The sequence below is a fragment of the Leuresthes tenuis genome, unplaced genomic scaffold (genome assembly GCF_036924035.1).
Source record: "Leuresthes tenuis unplaced genomic scaffold, fLeuTen1.0.hap1 SCAF_23, whole genome shotgun sequence".
NCBI classification, from domain to species: Eukaryota; Metazoa; Chordata; class Actinopteri; order Atheriniformes; family Atherinopsidae; genus Leuresthes; species Leuresthes tenuis.
The window spans coordinates 23590460-23610031 of NW_027325377.1; the positions used below are offsets into that span (position 1 = coordinate 23590460).

Sequence of the window (19572 nt, forward strand, 5' to 3'; positions counted from 1 at the left end):
CAGTGAGGGTTAATCAGACGGCGTCCATATCTGACTCACCAGACTCTCGGCTGTAAGCTCAGGCATCTCATGCACCACGCAGTGGGGAAAGTCCAGCACACATATACTACAATATGAGCACAAATCTCATCACAGATAACACTTGAACCTCTTCAGTCTCCTTTACTATATTAAAGACAAAACCAGTGCCTCAAAACCACATTACAGAATGAACATAATTGGACAAAAGTTTTGATGTCATGCCAGGGTCTTCAGGGTCACAGTGACATCATCTATGCCACCTCCAGAGCCCTTTTTAAGGTATTAACACCAGACCAGTGTTAAATAAAATCCACTTCTGATGTTATTTTTCAATTTAAATGACTTGCTGAGCGTAACAAGTAATTATCTGCTTGAGCCCATCATTTTATACAGTCTTCAGCTGTCTGACCTACGCTGTGATAAAGTTTATTGTCTGTCTGCAAATGAAAAAAGAAAAGCGTACCTGTTTTTGGCACTGATGTAGGACATGATGTTCTGGTTGAAGAACTTGAGGATGAGTGGGATGCAGTTGGCAAACACAAGGTGCTGAGAGACGATCTCGAACTGCAGGAACAGATGAGGAACAGTTTGACAAAGACTAAACCTGCAACTGGCCAGATAAAATACGTTTGTGAGGACATTTGATCCTAGAGCAAAATAATAACCATGTATCGGGTAATCCTGTGTCTGTGCGGGGGAAAGGTCAGAAGCCAGAGGATTTCTATTCTCATGCTGCAGCGATACAAATCCTTCACCTCGTTCAAGAAGCTTTACGAAGATTAGAAACAGGAGCAATTTTGCAGCTGAATCAGTCAGTTGTTTACAACAGGCTGCGTTTTCACCCTCATCTCTGAAGGCTAACGAAATCATTAAACACAACTGTTAGAAATATAGAATTACGGACTTGTCTAATTTTACTTCCCACTGCAGCTGCCGTCTCTCATTGAGTCTGCCTGCACTCTCCTTTTGTGGCAGCAGAGGGCGCTACACCACGACTCCACACAGCATGCAGCAACGTTCCCTCAAAGTGTCAGAAAATATCTGCATCACTGTCCACATCTAACAAGGCCGGATCACTTGATATGCTGACAAATCCTCTTTAGAAAAGAGTGGGTTGTAGTCCAGGTGCAGTCTAATTCAGGAGACTGTGAGGTGTGTGGGGAAAGGACAAGAGGGGATGATGAAAAGGCGTATGTGTGTGTGTGCAGCTGGGAGGCGAAAACGAAGATTACGTGAGCTTCCTGGAGGACAGAACAATGTGTAACCTGATAGATATGGTTGAGTTTGAAGTGTTTGAGGAGCAGCAGCAGCAGAGCAGAGATGGCCTTGACGATGATTTCCTTGTGACGGTTTACGTCAATCCCCAGCTTCATGCTCTGAAGGACGGTGATGCTGAAAAACACACAGACGTGAATAGACAGACACATCTGCCTTAAAAACAAGTGGATTTACTGTCATCAGACTTCTTTAGATGTCAGCCAGGAAGATGTCAGATTAGATTGAGGCTTTTTTGGCTCACTGGGTTTTATTCTAAATGATTCATCTCGTCTGAATTAGTGTCATCCTGCAGAACAAAAGCAACTCACAAGGAAAAAACCTTCAATGGTGCCTCCATTACCCAAGAAAACCGATATGAAAACAGACTTTTACATCAATATGACTGGACAAATTGATTGAAACTAATACATTTTATATAAGCAGTAGCCTCAAAGTTGCAGCACAAAAACATCTAAATGGTATAAAAAGAGTGAAAGGCTGCAGCAGCCTCTCCTCAGTACTTACGGCATCTCTTCAGGCAAAACATCAGCCAGGATGTTGATGGAGTCGGTTTTAGCTTTGGAGGTCGGAGCTGCGGCCAGCAGCAGCTTCAGGAGGGCAATCTGAGAAAAAACAGTGAGATCAGAATAATATTTCATCACAGCTCTGAGCTGTTTCCCCACACCTTTACGGGTAAAATAATATTCAGGCTCGGAGAAACCTTCTGTTGCAGCATGTAGTCCCAAAGGGGATAAAGTGAGGAGAATAAGTTATGGTTTGGGCACCCCAAGAGCTTTAAGACTGCAATATCACATAGCAAAGCTTTACAGATGCTCTAATTTTCCCAAACCTTGTCTCAACGATCAGCTCCTGGCACTAGATTAAAACAACCGATGCACACAAGGCAGGAGATAACTATAAGAAGACAGCAAAGAGACGTTTCCTCAGTTTTTACTCTAACTCAGATAAGAAACCTGCAACAAGAGGACACGTTTGGAAGGAAAAAGGTTAACGGAAACGAGTTGTGTTTGTCACGCACTTGAAACCCAGTGAGTGAGAAAATAATTACGGACTCCTCACCACATACTGTGAGAGGTTGGGAAGCATTCCCACGTATAACATCTCAGCTGGTGTGTCCTCCACCTCCTCCTCACCCTGTCAACACAAACACAGAGAAGCATCTGTTGTGCTGGGCGAGAATAAAAGATTAAAACAGCCTAGCACATGAATTCACAGCTCATGGGGAAACGAAACAAATGTATGTTATGGTTGGTGACCCTGCAGACCAGAGTAAGCGGACACTGCTGCAGCTCCTCCTCTCTGGTGATCTGGACCTCAGCAATGGACACATATTTGTGCTGGCGAAGAGAGGAAAAGTGTTAATTAGCACTGTGCTACTACCCTTCTCACCCTGGGAGGTATAGATTTTTAAGTGGGATGCCAATATCAGGGGATCAAACAGTGTGGGAGTATTGATTAGGAGACACTTAATCCATAATAAAGAAGGCAAAGGAGGCGAAGAAGTAAAGGATGCTCACCTGTTTGAGGGTCTTCACACTCTCGTGGATCGGTCGGGGCAAGCCCACCAGAGTCTCTGTATCACTAAAAACAACGAACAGTTAGACCTGGCTGACGGGAGAAAGGAGGATAGCTACAAGTCTTCCATAAGGCACCTACTTTCCCAGAGTAAAACCGATGAACTTGTTTCTGCTGGTCTCCAGGAAGTGCTCGATGTCCTTCTCTCTGTCGATAAGCAGACACACTCAAGTCAGACCGATTCACGTGGCAAAAACAGAAAAACACGCTGCGTTCGGCTCCTCAAAGCGCATCAGTCGCGCCGCGCTGCTGCTCTCTGTGCTGAGGGTTTGTAACGGCATTTAATCAGCCCTGCCTGTTGCAGCACCCCGATCCCAACGAGCTTCACTGGCACTAGGAGGTTTTCTGATGATCTATGCATGATACACGCTTGTTGTGATGAGTTTGCATGCATTATTCATGTCTCTGAAGCAGCAGCAGCAGCGGTGGCGCCCGGCAGGGACACCGCTACAGGGAGCCTGCTGCTTGGAATACACAGATCTAATCTCCTTTTTAACCTCTTGAGGTATGGCACAAAGGCAGGGTGGGAAACTGACACCAGCTGCTGGCCAGTTGAGTTTAAGTCCTGGCAGAGGTTAGTTTCCCCCCAGGTGAGTGGTTAAAAATGGCAGGAAGCCAAACACCCTTTGGTGACTTTGCTCTGTGGAATAAAAGCTTGTGGATTACAAAGAAATCTGCCTGGAATGCTGCAGAAGATATTAACCTGACTTTAGGGGCCCAGGGGAGGCCTTTGGGGAAGTTGACCCTCTCCGTTGGAGGTCTCAGCGGAGGTGGCGGCGGCGGCGGTTGGATGATGACATCACGGTCCATGGGGTCCACCTCACCTTCGATGCCGCTGTCAGCGTCCTCGGGGTCCTCCTCCTCATCTCGGGCATCGTCGTTCTTGAAGGGGTCTCGCTCGTTGTATGTGTCTAAGCTGTCCTGCTTGACCAGCGGCTGGAGGAGACAGAGGTCAAAGGTCAAAGGCAACAGGGCGAAAACTCAGCTAATCATCACTTTGAAGCTGCTTTTGTCAGATAAATAATCTGTTCAATGTGACTCGTGGAGCAACTTAGAGCATTGTAATGTAATAACTACCCCATAAACAATGGAAATAACTTTTCTTTTGCAACTTCACACTTAATTCAGGTGAAAACTTTACTTAAAGGGGTTAAGCGTCACTATCCTGATAGGTTAGCACAGACTAACCAGTGAAAAAGATCCTACTTTTCCCACTTCCTCACTGACATCAGCAGGAATGATGTCAAACAGAAACAAACTAACCTGTTTTAACTGCAGTGTTTAAAGGAAGAAACTTATTTCTGTCATTTGTTCATTAGTTTAAACCTGCGAATTAAATGATTTTCAGTGTTTGCTGACCAACTTCATTGTATCTATAAGATAAAAACTGATTTAAGCTCATGTTTGTGTCGAATTGTTTGGGTATCGAGGACACTAACTGCTGCAGATCCAAGAGAAATATGACAGGATTCTCTTTGAATACAAGATTTCAGCTGCTCTACAGCCCGCTTTGTGGGATTTTACCATTTTGTAATATATATTTTTAACAGGAAACCGATCTGGTCTGCAGGCAGACGTATTTAACACATGATTCAGTCGTGTTTGCCTTGGAATGAATACACCCCGGTATATATAACAGCCTTCGTGGTCTTTTTGGCACAAAGTGGTGAGCTTTGTGTGGAAAGCTACTTTTATACCCGATCCTGACACCCTCACCAATCCACCTACTGACAGCAGAATCTTCCAGAACTGGTATTTACTGGTATTTGGTCAGTTAAGTTGGTCAGTTAACACATAATCATTTCCTCCCTACTTGTGCTACTTATTAATTAAAAGATTCAAATAAAAAAAAAACTTTCAGGTTTAGGCAAACTGAAAAAGGAAGCATCTGTCTTCCTTAGTGAAGGAATAGTGCAAATCCCTTTTTTGGATTAAAGTGAGATGAGAAGATTGATACCACTCTCTAAGCTGTCAGAGCCACCCACCTGTTTCCAAAAACAATGCCTGGCTAAACGCCAGCAAAGTGGAGGTTAAGGTCTATCTGTGTCGCCAAATTTGCGTCCTCAAGTGAGAATGAGAAAAGAATAAATTGTTTGGTTGCTAATAGGTGCAGCAAAACAAACAAAGGGTGAGGAAGACGTCAGTAAAGCACAGTTTGTACACACCAACACAGATCTGAGAGAAGACTGGTTAAACAGGAGTAATTACATAAGAGCTTTGTTTCATTTTGCATGAAAAATGCCATAAAATATGACGTACCAGCACAGTAAAGCTCACTGATCAACTCAAGTCACATTTAGAGGTCGTGCTTTGTGTGTTTTTAAGCTTTGGATGGAGTCATGCTCGCTGTTTCTTGTGTTTATTTGCTAAAGCAAAGGGCGTCAGCCTTCAGGTGCCAACTGGAGTTTAATCCGTCCCAGTCTAAGACACCACTGATCAGGATTTCTCAGTATTTCTCAGCAATCGTCTGTCCTCTATCCTGACTAATCCTGACAGTGCCTGCTACAGAAAAACATCCCCACAGAATGATGCTGCCATCATCGTGCTCCACTGCAGGAATGTTAGTTCTGAGGTATCCTTCACACAATCTGTTGGGATTTGATGCCAAATAGGTCAGTCGTAGCGAAAGATTTTACTTCTCATGCAGGTGTCTTTTGGTAAATCCCCAGCAGGCTGTCATGTGACTTTTGTGAGGAATGGCTTCTCTTTGGCCATAAAGATTAGAATACCAAACCAAGTATTCACCTGTCTGACCAAGGCCTCTCATCTAAAATGGGCAGGCAAAGGAAGAAAGTCTGCTGATGGAGACAAACTTTGTTCATCTTAAAATTATGGAGCCTTTGCGTGTTTTTGGGCTCTCTCCAAGGTTAAAGCCTTGACCCATTCCAGTCTCACATGGCTACAGACCACTGCGTGGCTTTCACAGTGGCCACCAACTAATATAACACGTACATCAGGGATGTTCACATCCGGTCCTCGAGGGCTGCTGTCCTGCAGGTTTTAGATGTTTCAAGCCTGCTAATGATCTGAATCAGGAGTGTTGAAGCAGGGAAACACCTAAAACCTGCAGGACAGTGGCCCTCGAGGACCGACTTTGGACAGGTGTGTGCCTTCTTAATTATGCCCGATGAATTCATTTAGGCTCAGGTGGTTCCCAGTCAAATTATAGAACCAGCTCAAGAACACTGATAGTAGCAGGCTGCTCTTAAATCTAACGTTTCAGTTATTTATCTTTAATAAACTCCTCCAAGAACTCTCCCAGTTACCTCATTTCTATAACCTCAATGTGAGAGTGGTATCTTTCCTCTAATGTAACTGTAATCAAAAAAGTAAAACCAAAAACGGTTTCCTACTATCTTATAAAGCCATAAAGACCTCATGTTCCTACTATCTTATAAACCCATAAAGACATCATGTCATGTGGGAAACTGTTGAATTAAAGGAGTCCAGAGGAGAGGAAAGTTTCCCAAAGCTTATCTGCAACCACAGGCAGCAGGTTTGATTCAACTTACCACACATCTGCATTTCAGAAAAAAAAGGCACAAACATATAAGCAATGCCCGTTATCTCATCCACAAACAATCCCATTCACACAAACTCACACAGGATCTCTGATCAAACAAACTGGCCAATGGATGACTGTGGCAACAGTGCAAGCATCAGGCATGAGGAAGCTTTCTGGCCATTAGTTGAGCTGCTGCAGTCGATGTATGGTGCATCGGTGTCGTACTAATGCTCGACTATGTGACGAGTATAGCGAGTGTATGGTGAGAAGGGGGGGGGGAGCGGAGCAGGTGGAAATGTGTCGTGAGCCATTCTCTATGGAAAAGCCATTCTCTGCTATGTGGGAGGTAAAACTACTGTTTATCTATCAGAGTTAGAGGGCAACTGCTTTCAACTACATCCATTTGAGAGAGAGAGAGAGATCAACTGAACCCCAAATACTCCACCTACAGATGTAAATCACTGTTGAAAACACTCTCAGTTCACCTCCTCAATGAATGCATTTTAAAGACAGTGGCCCCTAGTCCGGAGTCTACAGTGAAATGTGATATTTGAGGCCAAACCTGTTGGCAATGTGATGAAAACTACGCTGGGGATGCTCCTATTGTTGATGTCTGAAGTGAGCTATCTTAATGGGGCTGTGGGAAGTGACCACTCCAGCGCTAATGATGACAGCCAGCAAGTCAGCCCTGTCCCTCAAACCCCAGGCAGCCCACAGTGGAAGAGGAGAGAGGAGACAGGAAAGGAGACGAGAGGAGGAGGCAAGGACAGAGAGAGAAAGAGTGGCTAAAAAAAGCATGGAAAGGAAAGTGAGAGGATGAGGAGAAGAGGAGAGAAATGGAGGAGAAATGACAAAAAAAGATCAATGCATGCAGGTAAAGCGAATTAATTGTAACATTCGATTTGAGCAAGTTTCTGATTCATTATTTTCATAAGATACCAAAAAAAGGTGCATCCAATAAAACCAAATATGGTTACAAGAACAATGAGAGGCGGGAAGAATACAGAAAGACAGAAAAGAAGCTATAAAACATAAAGAAGAGAGAGAGAGCGACTGTGGGAGTGAGGGGAAGTGGGAGAGGAGTGCAAAAAATCCAGCTCAGTGCAAAGAGAAAATGCAGGAGGGAAATTTGTGGGTAAAGACCTGCTTCTTGGTAAAGGGACTGTCTCCTTCCAAGCTATCAACAAAGGCACTCTGTGGGGACACAAGGAAGAGGGGCAATGAGAAACCAGAGGGCAGTTAGAGAGAGCCTGTCCAGTCAAAACTCCAGTGAAAAAAGAAAGAAGCTGGGATTCCTGAAGCGATACCAGCACCAAGATCATCTGTGGACACTGACTTACAACAGGGAACTGATGATGTTGGCACTAAAGCACAGTTAGAGGAGCCGGCACAGCAACAAGTTAGAGTTAGAGGCTGCTTCGCTGGACAAAGATACAACATTTCAATGTTTCAAAATGTAAAAGGATAGCTTGTGCTTGTAATGGACTAGAATAAAACACACAGGTAGCTCAGGACGTGTTCTGTGTGACGCAGCTGGATGTACAGAGAAGCCCAAAATTACTCACGCCACATTCAGATTTACAGTACGTGCTTCTAGAAGATAAAAACAGAGTGTCAGAGTGTGCAAATACAATGATGAAGACTGTGATGAAAGTTCAAATTTAGAACCGACTCGACGTCTGACAAAAACACCATTAAAGTAACTTAAAGACTAACTTCATTTCGGCTATATTTACAGGTGTGATCTCGCACAGAGAAAGTTAGAAGCAGCAGAATATAGCTCATTCACTCCGGTAAGTATTGGTGAAATAAAGACAGATAATGCCTTATTTAGAGGCTGCATCCTCTAAGCCCCGTTCACTCCGTTATATGGATCTCCAGTTATCTAAATATCTTCTGAAGGACGCCGACTTTCACCAAACTGTTCTCGGTGAGTAGATGAACGTATTTCATGCCAGAAATAAGGTCCAGGTTTAAAAATACCGGAGTTTCCCTTTAAAAGAGAAAATGATCAAGTCTAGAACAGAATCTCCTTCTAATAAAACCTCAGACCTGGAGATTCTTGTGCAAAAAACACAGGTTTTACCATGATAATCTAAATCTAAATCACACATGAATGATTTTGGGCTTAACTGCTCATCTTATTGAAAGAGGAAGTCTGTGTTTGAACATTGAACATGAACACAAGGCGAATCTTTCCGATGTATAAGAGTGTCAGAAGAGAATCGGGAGAGAATTATGCATTAATGTGGCATGCTTTCAGTGCATGTGGGGCGTGTGTGTGCGCTCAGGGCTTGTACCCTGCGGCTGCGGCGGCCTCTCTTCTGCTGCTGTTGCTGTTCTATGAGCTCCATGGCAGAAGCCGGGGGGGAAGCTGCTCTCATGGCTCTGACCACCTTGATGCTGTCCTCAGGGAGTGGGGGCAAGCTGAGACGCTCTCGGCCTCGCACCTTCATCTCCTGGAGCTCCTCGAACCCCCCCAGCGTAAACTAGAAGACACAATGATTCAAAGGCTTGTCTGGAGTGAATTCAGAGAGAAAAACGTAAGCGGCTGCTGATGTGGACACTTGTAATTCATTCTGGATTCAAAGCAAGGTGAGATTAATGGATAATAATAGATGCCATTTCTTGTAAAACACACTATTTGCTTATCTGTGATGTACTAACCAGTATTGTTTTCCAGAGCAGCAGCAGCACTTTCTTCATGGGGAAGTGCGGGGCGTTCATGCTGCAGAATTTGGTCACCATGGTGAAGAGGAGCAGAGCAAAAGGCTCTCCGTTGTACAGAGGGGAACCTGAACACAGGTGACATGAGTGGATCTGGATGAAAAGCAACTGTCAATACAGCCTTGTTTCATTTCAGGATACAGAAATCACACCCACCAAGCTCATTCTTAAAGGCCTCTCTGGCTGATTTCCACTCCGGTCGGTCGTCTTCTGTCTGAACTCTGATGGTTTCCACCATCAGGTACATGATGCTCAGTAACACTCTGCAAAAGGCAAACACACAAGTCGTGGACGTCAGAGGTCGTGTAAAACACCACCGTGCACCACCGACAGTTGGTACGAGGTGTTGTTCAATGAAGGACATTGTTCCAGAAGTGCTTTGTGCTTTGTTCAGATGCAGCTTTGCAAACCTCAGCTGTGCTGCCATGTTCTTTTTAGAGAGAAGAGGCTTTCTCCTGCAGCCCTTTCAAACAAGCCATCCTTGTTCAGTCTTCACCATAAGCACAAAGCATAGGACCCATTCCCTCATACTGTCAACAGGTGAGCTTGTCACAACTCAGTCTGACAGCCGCCGTGCAGGGAGAGCCTGGTGTGTGACACCTCATCATGGTCGAGTGCTATCAATACCAGGAGCTCAGTTCCAGGCCTCTTTTAGGTTGAAGAATGGATCATTTAAAGCCAGAGCCAGTCAGTCACATGTGTGTGCTTTTCTGGAGGCAGGACGGACTGCGGGTCATTTTCATCTTCCCAGACTGAGCTTTGTCGCCATCATGTTATTGATAGCCTGTTATTACCCCCAACATGCAGCATCCAGCCTGGACACAAGCCTTTTCTCCAACAAAAGCTTTAGTTTTTCATCTGCTACTCTTGCCTTTCTGAGCCTACTTCCTTTTTCACATGACAGAATGTGTGTGGTATCCATTTAACTGCTTCCCTCGGCAGGTATAATGGACCCGAGAGGTTTACAAGCACAAGAGGCAATAATAAAATGGAGCAAATTAAAAGTTGGATAACTGGAAGCATCACTTGGGTTTGCAACCTGCTGGCATTTCAAAAAGAGAGAATATTATCCCTGGGCTCGGCCTCAGTTTAATGCACCACTCATTGATAATTATCTGATGTAAATAAGATGGTGTTTTGTGCATTAAATACTTCACTCAACAAAGCTTTTCACCCTGTTTAAAAGTAACATAATGGCTTTCAACTCTGCAGAAGCAATTAGGTGCAAATCTCTGTCTTTAGCTTGCATTCATGCAGTGAATGAACAGATGGAGATCTGTGTGTGTGTGTGTGTGTGTGTGTGTTTGTGTGCATTGGCTTTCAGCATTCAGCATAGAATTGATTTTGAAAAATCAATTCGACTAAGCAGAAGTAAAAACTGAAAATGAATGTGAGGAAATGGCCCAAAGACTACAATTTATCTGGCTCCTCTTTTTATCTGAAGCAGACAAAATGGAGAAGGCTGTGAATGATGTGCTCATATGACGTACCTGAGCTCTGTGCTGTCTGCAAGAGAGATGGCAGGCTTCCTCACTGCACTGCTGCATGCCTGGTTGTTACTGCAGACACATCAAATGGAATTGTTCCAGGGGTTTATGAAAAAAATACATGAAGAAGACAATCCAGTCTTCGTTCATGCAATCATGAACAGCACAGGTGGGAAACAAACAGATTAAACTAATCCAATTATGGTCCACAGTTTTTAGACATCACTCCCCACCATAACATACCAATGGTAGAAGTGTCGCCTGTTGATATTCACCACTGTGCCACAGTGCCTCAGAGCAGCTTATGTAACAACAAAACAGCGCTGGACCCTGATGGAGGCTGACACCAGCAGCAGCAATGCTGATGTAAAGCAGCTGCTGCCATTCTGTTCCTCGATAGAAGGTGTCGACTACAGCTGGGGTATTGTGCCCCTCTCTTTCTCAGCATCCCTCTGCATCTTGCAAACTCCTTTACCTTGTACCTTTTCCTTAAGACAAATGAGTTCTACTCACTCTATCTCCATGCTGAGCAGCTCCAGCAGAGCCGTGAAGATGCCCATGTCGTAGAGCAGAAAGATGTTGTGCCTGGACCAGTGGAGCACATCCACCTCTGTGTCACACTCATCAAACACTCCTGAGGAAGGATGAAATTTTCCAATTACTTGTGTTTTACAAAAGCTGACTGAATGATTAGTCATATAAGCTTGTTCAAAAGTAATATGCAAACATGTACAGTGAAGAAAATACCATAACCTAGGTGTAATAAATTGGACCACGCACCCTGAGCCAAGTATAGGATGGCCCTGGCCACCTTCAGCCTCTTGTCTCTGTCTGTCACCTCCAGCGCGTCCAGCAGCCTCATTACATACGTCCTCTGCTCCTCCACCGTCAGCTCAGTCCACCTCCTGCCCCGAGCTGCAGGCAAAACACAATAAAGTGTCCAATTAGTTTGAAACTATTCGATCAACAACTACTATATCAACGACTGTTTTAGGAAAAGGTTCATGCTAAACGACTGTGGCAGAAGCACAAGCAGGGAAAAGGTGAAAAGACAAAAATGTCTGCTCTGCAGAAAGTATTTACAAGAGACAAATGTGTCACTGTGTGCATTTAATCTTTACTTCAACGGGAGCATATAAACTGTCATCTTAATATCCTCACTACTCATAAAATCTGTTTTTGTGCATATGATAGGGGCTAATTTTGTCTGGTTAGCATGGCTGATTCTAATTTAGCATTCTCTTGATGTAGCTAAATAATTAAGCTAATGTTGTCACACCATTAGCATAATTATTATATTTGTTAACAGATTAGTAGCTCAGTGTTCATCCTTGTCATTCGTTTTTCAGACATAATAGGCAATTAATTTGCTTTTCATAATCATTGCGTTATAAGGTTAACCCAATTGACACACATTAGCATACATAGCTGAGCTACTTGTTAGCTTCTTGTAGCTATCACTTCAACATTACGGTTAGCTTCATTAGAATTCATATCTTTAGTTTTCATACATTCATACATCATACATTTTCAAAACATTCATGTTACTGAAATTGTGTTTTAAGTGTAAAAATAAACAAAAATAATACACTGATTAACAGAAATTGCATGAAGACAACAAGTCAAAGAGTCAAAAGATAGCAGGTTTGTTAACGCTGTAGTTTCAAAGCCAGCATCTGTGATAGTATGAAGGGGCAATAATTCACATGGTATGGGTCATTTGCACATCTGCATGTGCACCATTGCAACATTATTAACATTATTAAATCAGTTTGGCTCCTAAGGAAAAGACTTCAGGTACTAAACTGACAGGCCTGCAGTCCAGACCTGTTATGAAATGTTAAATCAAGGAACAACACACTCCCTTGACATTTTCAATTAGTATGACAGATAACTTTCTATCCAAACTGTGTAACAAACTGCTGCTTTACTCTGTCTTTCAATACTTTTTATACACTGAATGCCGCCCATGATGTCAGCTCAGTGATCAATATAACGAGGCGAAACCAGAAAAAGCTGATGTGTATACACTATTTACACAAAAGCACAATAGTATAGTCATTAAGTATAGTTTTACACCACAAAAACACGGGACCAATAAAGGATTTTTATTCTTAAAGACTCTTCATTTGATGAAGAGAACAAAAGAAGGCATGAAGCAACATATCGTCATCATAATCTGTGAAGCCGTGATATTCTACTCAAATCAGGCACACAAAAACGCTTTCTAATTTCAACACTGTCTTCAGAAAAGCTCCTTTTTAACAGTGAAGAGGTTAAATTAGATGATAATCACTGTGATTACTGTAAGTGTCTGACTGGAAATTTCTGGGTAGCGACATAAAAGATTGATAAGCACGCTGTCAGTGGCCTTCATGTACAGTATAAACACAAAGCACAAATTAAGCAGGAAAACCACCCTCTGTTGACTTGTGCTAACCGAACCTACACACACACACGCAAATACACTCTCACAAATGAAAAGAACATGATGCAAAGAGGCAGCTCTGTGCTCTATCTCTGTAAAGCAGCAGCCACTGAGACCCTCATCTAATCCTGCTCTTTAATGTCCCTTTGCTTTAAGAGGAGGTGAAAGATAAAGCAGGTCCCTCTTCAGCCAGCTCAACTGATAGATGCTCCTGTGTGTACAATGACTGACATGACACTGTTGTGGCTTTTTGTTTATTCTCTGAATTATCTCTAAGTCATGCTAGATATGATATAAAGCAGCTCTTTCATAGCAAAAACAGGATTTTGCTGCAAGCAAATTCCCCCAAAGGAGACACATGGCAATAAATTTCTGCACAAGACTCCATGAAAGCCTGTTCTCTTGTCAGACGACTCATAATGTCGAGCTTCTTGTTGGAAAAGTAGGTTTGTTTTTGGATACCGACATCAATCACATGATTAAGCATGGCCCTCCCATCTGTATCTGTCAAGATGCCCATTCTTTGAACGGCTTGAAAGAACAGAGCTTTGATCTGCCTGCTCGCCCTCATCTCACGCCGCTCAGCTTAAGAACTACAGCTGCACACTGAGGAAAAACTGGCTCGTGTTGTGTTGCTGAACAAGTCGCTTCTGTGGCCTTGAGTGAAAAACTACAATGTTGTACAATCTTGGCTGACATTGTTGGTTTTTCCAAGTAATTGAGAGTTAAAATGCTGCTCCGTTTATTTTTACTTTCCACTAATAATCTCTTCAGGACACTTTATCATGTGTGCTGTGAAAATCCTGTTTAGTTAACCTTCAGCATTCCACTTATAGTAAGTGGCTCTGTTATCAAGCAGTCAGTCTGCAGCAGCCACACTGTCAGAAGAGCAGGCAGGGTTACTGTGATTAAAAGCAGCAATAACAGGCTCCAGTATAATGGCTGTGAACCTTCCTGTGTACGAGAGCATCTGTGACCCCATTTTTATGCATCAAACACACTGCAGACAGCTCAGTTTATTCCCTCTTTTCCTGGACAGAGCAACACACCTGGTGCCAGACAGGTAATCTGAACACACTCTGGCATGCGAACGAGCTCAGTCTCAGACTCATTCACATTACCGTGGGTCTTGAAGTCCTCCTCAAAGTAGTCTCTATTCAGAGCAAACTCCGGCTCCTCTGTGTAACTGTAAAGCTCTGCAGACAAGACAGAACAGAATGAAAGATTTAACACATTGTTGATTATTGATGAGCTGCAGTTAATTAGCTTTACTCTTGAACCAAAGATACTGTGGTTGGAATATTTCATGGAAAGACAAGCTTGTGGAGAAGGGGGACACATTTTGAGCTGCTATCTTAATCAGTGTTGATCTCATCTTTTTGGTGGCTCTTTCCAAACATTTGTCACACTGTTGTGTGTCTCCTCCTGTTCCTGGAGCAGTCATCAGTCCCTGACTGCAAGAAGCTGATGCTGGAGAGCTGCTGTGACTGCGTCTGTTCACCAGGGTGACCAACACTTTCAGCAGCCTGACTAACACGTGCTGTTTACCAGGACAACAATCACATTTTCACTTGAACTCAAAGCTATTATATACTTGAAATACACCCCTGCATTTAAGTCCAGTTACAAACTTAATCCGACTGGGGATTCGCTGTGGCTGAGTCACAAGACTCATGCAATGCTTTTTGTGCAGAAAACGCACGTCAGCACATGGACTGCAGGTTTCTGTTGCTGTTATGAGGAGCTCCAATGCAAATGACAGACCTTGTTGCGAGTTTTAAGTCCTACCTGAGAGCTCAGCGGTGAGTGTGTCTGTGTCTCCGTACTCAAACTCCAGGTTTGGAGACTCCATGGAGCTCTGTGAAGAACAAGAACAGAACACACGTCATCACTCTTCATTACTTTGTACTCCCGCTAACACACAACCGTCTCCGTTCTCAGCGTAACTGCTCACACACTACAGGACGATTTAGATCATTTAGTTGATCTTAAGATCAATGATGAAAAACATTGAAACAGCAAAAAGAAGCCCTACACACCCCCTAAAGACCATCCACATATTGCAACTTGCGTTCATTTCTGAGGCCGCGCACAAACTGACGCACCAAACAAATATCTCCAGCCTTACTCTTACCTCTCAACTTTCCCTAACCCTGAGCATGAGCTTATTCTAAAACTAGCTTAGCTCAAAAACAATTATTCTGGACTCATGGAAACTGCAGCTGGTCCCAAGAATTACATCATGTCCCCATAAGATGGTGTCCTGTCAGGTTCAGTCACCATTATGACTTAAAAACAGACATCTTCAGGCTCTTTTGCCTCATCGTGTGGATTTTCAGGTTATCACTGGCAGCTATAGCTCTTCGCACCGCTGATCAGTTATTTGCTTATTTTGTCTCAGATCCTTACTAACAGTTACAGGTGTGCTCTAAGAGCACATACATTGAATCTGAATGGCTGACAATGTAGTCTGGTGTAGCGATGAACTGCATCAGAGGAAGGAGAGGCAGTGGGAGTCGACGTGGCCCCCATCTCAGAGCGGATTACTCAGGCAGGGTCTCTCACGGCTCTGGTTTTAGCCTCACCCTGTGATTAGCACATGGCCTGCAGACAAAACATGGTCTCTGTTTTCACCTCGTCTACATTCAAAATGCGTGTTCTTTTAGCTTGATCACGAGCTAATAATTCAGCTGAACAGGTAAAACCGATACTGGATTTTTATGTACATGCCCTGCACACACGAACACGCTTGAGAGAGGGAGAGGAAACAAATTCTTCTCTCATATGCAGGGAAACAGGTTGTTCAACACAGACTGAAACAAGTCATTATAACCAAGATAATATCACCACAATAAGGAGCAAGCAGCCACCTTCGACTGAGTGGCTCTAATGCCTTTACATTCTGGTGCAAGTAAGAGCCTTAAAGACATGCAGCAATGTGAAACGGCTTGATAACGGTCTACATGTTCTTGGTAGAGGGCGCAAACTAAAATTTCTTTACAGAAATCATTAAAGATTTCAGAGACATTCCTGGTGTCACCTGATGCTTCATGCTACGAGAATAAGCAATGTTTAACCCTTTTAGAACCACAGCCAGGGCCCAACCCGGGTCTGTAAATAAGGATGTGCTCTCTGACTCAGCTGTCCGGGTTAAATAACTCCTATAAATACCTGCAGCGAGCCAGTCGGCGCGAACAAGAATAGGCAGCATGTCAGCCAGCAACAAGCCAAACAGCATGATTTGATGTCATTACTGCACCCCTGAACCAGGAAATTAGAACTACTTGAATGAGGTTTATTATGCATCATGTGTTATTATTATTATTATAATTATTGGAGATGAAAACGTCTGTTGGTCTGTGACCGGATGCTTTCTGCTTCACTTTCACATTTACATCCTGTAACAACTACAGAAAATCCCCTGAGCACATGGATGTGTTGGGAGGCCTTTTTGTTAGCCATTTTCTTACTCAACTTCTGACTAACTTACTCTATGCTTTGAGTACGTTCATTTTGAATGAATTTCTATGGTTTAATATAGTAATTGTGCTCCATGGGGTCCCTTTAATGTTGACCTTCTCACGTTCCTCTTTCAACTTTCAGACACCTTTTGTAAAGGAAGAGAAAGAAACAGTCTAAGGCTGACATGTCTGGTCTTCTCCCTCCCTCCATCCAGGCAGCCAGTCTCCATCTCTTCCCTTTTCTCATCCAGTCTTGTCCACTGCTCCCCCTTCAGCCTCCCTGCCTCCTTTGCCAGCTGATGTCAAAATGAGTCCATGCTCCAAAGTGGCATGGCTTTTGTGTTGGCCCACTCTGCTTCGCATCAGCGTGCAATCACTGGGCACAGTCTCAAGGCAGTCAACCCCCTCCCTCCCACCAACATATGCCACACGGACAATAGCCGACCTCTCAGGCCGGCAGAAAGAACAGTTTACACCCGGGAACGAGTGTGGTGTGATGCACTTCACCCAGCAGACAGAACAAGTGTTGATGTTGCAGAGCATCAACACACAGCTTTCACGTTAAAAGCTTTCAGCACCTGTGCCATTGAGCCACCCCACCATTGAAACCCCCCCCCTCCTGTCCCAGAATCCCACGGTCGTGAGATAAATATGCTCTAATTCCCTCAAAACCCTTTCAGTGGGCTTCTTCTTTCAAGGCACACTGGATGACAGCTTTGACTGACTCACCAACATCCATCATGTTATGTATCTGGGTGAAGCAATCCCAGGAATTAACCCCCACCTTCTAGTAATTTTTTAATGAGGAAGACGGATTAAAGCTGCGTGATGGCTGTGCTGGCTTCAATATGTTTGGAAAATTGGATGAAACCACGGCTGGAACTACCTTCCTTGGATTATTTGAGTGGAATATTGAACAATTTAGTCCATTTGTTTTGACCGATCATCTGCTCAGTATGAAAAGAGATCAACTTTTTGGTGATATAATTGCATTTTAGAAGATAAACATAGATCTGAAACGCTGCTTAATCTAAAAATCTAACTTTCAAACTTGATGCTGGATAAACGAGTCATGATTTTAGCACAAAATACTGAAAATATCACAAATCAAATACTTAGGGACACACTTTACTCTTTGAGAAATATGCAGCAAGGTGGGACTTATCATTGAATGCAATCTTACTTCAATCTTTCATATCATATTCTTAAAGAAAAGGTCCTTCAGCATCAAGTTAACATGGTTCTGAAACCCAAATGTAAATGTCACCTAACTGGAAGCTGGAAGATCAAAACTGAGAATGATTTAAGTAGATGAAAGACACCATTCAGGAGGACTTATTGTGTCCTATTCAGAGAGCATAAGCGCATAATAAGGTGTCCATGTATGAATAATAATGGTCAGATGTGTGTGCTGCTGGTTGTTGAGTGGTCCCGGCTGCAGCAGTCACATTTCACCACCTGCATTCAACACCACTGTCGGATTACCGGGTTATTTATAGGACTCAGTCGCCAAAATAACACCTTGCTGTCTGCCTGCATGCTTTCGAGCCCAATGCACTGCATGGAAAGGACATTCAGCTGATCTGAAAGCTCCCCAGCAACAACAACACACACACACACACATGCATGCATGCATGCACACACCTCTCCACTGCGCTCCTGTACCACGAGCTGTGCCTGGCCACTGTGCACAAACGCCTATCGCATTTACCTCCGACTCCTTCTGCTGATCCTTGAACACATCTCTCCCTTTCAGGCTCTGTCTGTCGCCGCTATCGTTAAGGTTATTAATAATAGGTACCTCCATGTCCTCCGCCTGCATCTTTCACGGTCGGCGCGGCTCACTTCCTCCACGGCGGGTGGCGCATACCGGTCCGGCGGAGAGCTGAGACTGCACCGCGCCAGGAGGACCTGCGCGACTCCGGAGAGCCAAGTTGAGGACCTCCTCCTCCTCCTCCTCCTCCTGCTGCTGCTGCTCCTGCTGCTGCTACTCCCCCCCAATCTGTTTGATTCGCTGTCCTTGCGCGCCCCGAGGGGGCGGGGTTAGGGACAGCAGAGAGGGGCGTCAGCTGACCACGTGAAACCCAAACGATGTCAATACCAGAACAGCTGCTGCGCCCCTCAGTGACATTTCATCTGACTTTAAGGCCAAAACTCAAAGCTGACAAAGTCAAGAGTCAAGATTTAGTTAAAGCTCGTTATTTCCTGTTTTATAGGCTGATTAAATGTCCCACACAGATGAGTGACTTCAGGCATGGAGGTGGGGGCCTCCCGGAGCCTCAGCCATGAAAGTGAATTATTGATACGGAGGGTGGAGGCTGTTGTGTTGACTGCCACACACTCCTACCTACAACAACACACACACACACACACAAACAAACAACCCCCCCACTGCGATAAGCACTTAAGATGACATGAGTGCAGGTTCCCTGTGTGCGTGAGCAACTGGAGGAGCCGTGACCACATGGCCTCAGCAGCAGGGGGCGAGAGGGTTCATGGTTAAACAATCATTTGGATTTAAGTGTGACCAACAAACCAACCGAGCAGCAGGGGTACTGTTTCAGAGGAACTTTGGGGCAAGGCGTCAGCGCCTCATCTAAAGACAAAGCGCTTAATTATTTAGCTCAGTGGGTGCAGTTTTATTCAGATTTAAGGCTCAAAATGTGGCTAAACTGCATTCTGAGAGTTTAAAAAGGTGATTCCAGTAAAAAGATATCTGAAACCAGACAATTTAGCTTTAGCTTTAACATTTATAAAACTGGGGAAAAACATCCAATCCAAGCTAAAAGCACCCAGGTGACATCAGGAGGGTTTCCTCCCTGACTCACAGGGGGGCCAGGACCCAGGAAGTGTATTTATAGGATAAAACAGCAGCTAAAAACAGAATGACAGCTCAGTGAAAATCCTATTTAACGCATGTAAATAAAGAGTTCTGTCTTCACTACACAGGCCAGAATGAGAAGGAGTTACTACATCAGACTGATATGATACAGGCTCGGGTCATGAGGCCAGAATAAACCGTGGCTCGCCGCCAGCTCAGCTGATGTCAGAGACGTCTCCGACTGCTGCTGCTGGCTGAGAGGAGCTCAC

General features: G+C 44.0%; 1 protein-coding gene across 3 annotated transcripts in view; it reads right to left on the bottom strand.

Annotated features, from left to right (window-relative positions):
• The window catches only part of strip2 (striatin interacting protein 2), a 22307-nt gene extending 3846 nt beyond the window's left edge, over positions 1-18461 (bottom strand). The window contains exons 1-19 of one of the 3 annotated variants that reach the window (XM_072377558.1): positions 18194-18461; positions 14810-14879; positions 14143-14217; positions 11374-11508; positions 11107-11227; positions 10597-10665; positions 9263-9369; positions 9047-9174; positions 8680-8868; positions 7523-7573; positions 3578-3810; positions 2956-3021; positions 2817-2880; positions 2565-2636; positions 2359-2433; positions 1804-1901; positions 1287-1413; positions 485-585; positions 40-106 (exon numbers count right to left, since the gene is read on the bottom strand). In XM_072377558.1, coding sequence (XP_072233659.1) covers positions 40-106; positions 485-585; positions 1287-1413; positions 1804-1901; positions 2359-2433; positions 2565-2636; positions 2817-2880; positions 2956-3021; positions 3578-3810; positions 7523-7573; positions 8680-8868; positions 9047-9174; positions 9263-9369; positions 10597-10665; positions 11107-11227; positions 11374-11508; positions 14143-14217; positions 14810-14879; positions 18194-18304 — 1959 coding nt within the window. In that variant the 5' untranslated portion in view covers positions 18305-18461. The remainder of the gene's footprint in view (positions 1-39; positions 107-484; positions 586-1286; positions 1414-1803; positions 1902-2358; positions 2434-2564; positions 2637-2816; positions 2881-2955; positions 3022-3577; positions 3811-7522; positions 7574-8679; positions 8869-9046; positions 9175-9262; positions 9370-10596; positions 10666-11106; positions 11228-11373; positions 11509-14142; positions 14218-14809; positions 14880-18193) is intronic. The other 2 variants (XM_072377559.1, XM_072377560.1) reach the window with 2 other exon arrangements.
• Between the last annotated feature and the right edge of the window lie 1111 nt (positions 18462-19572).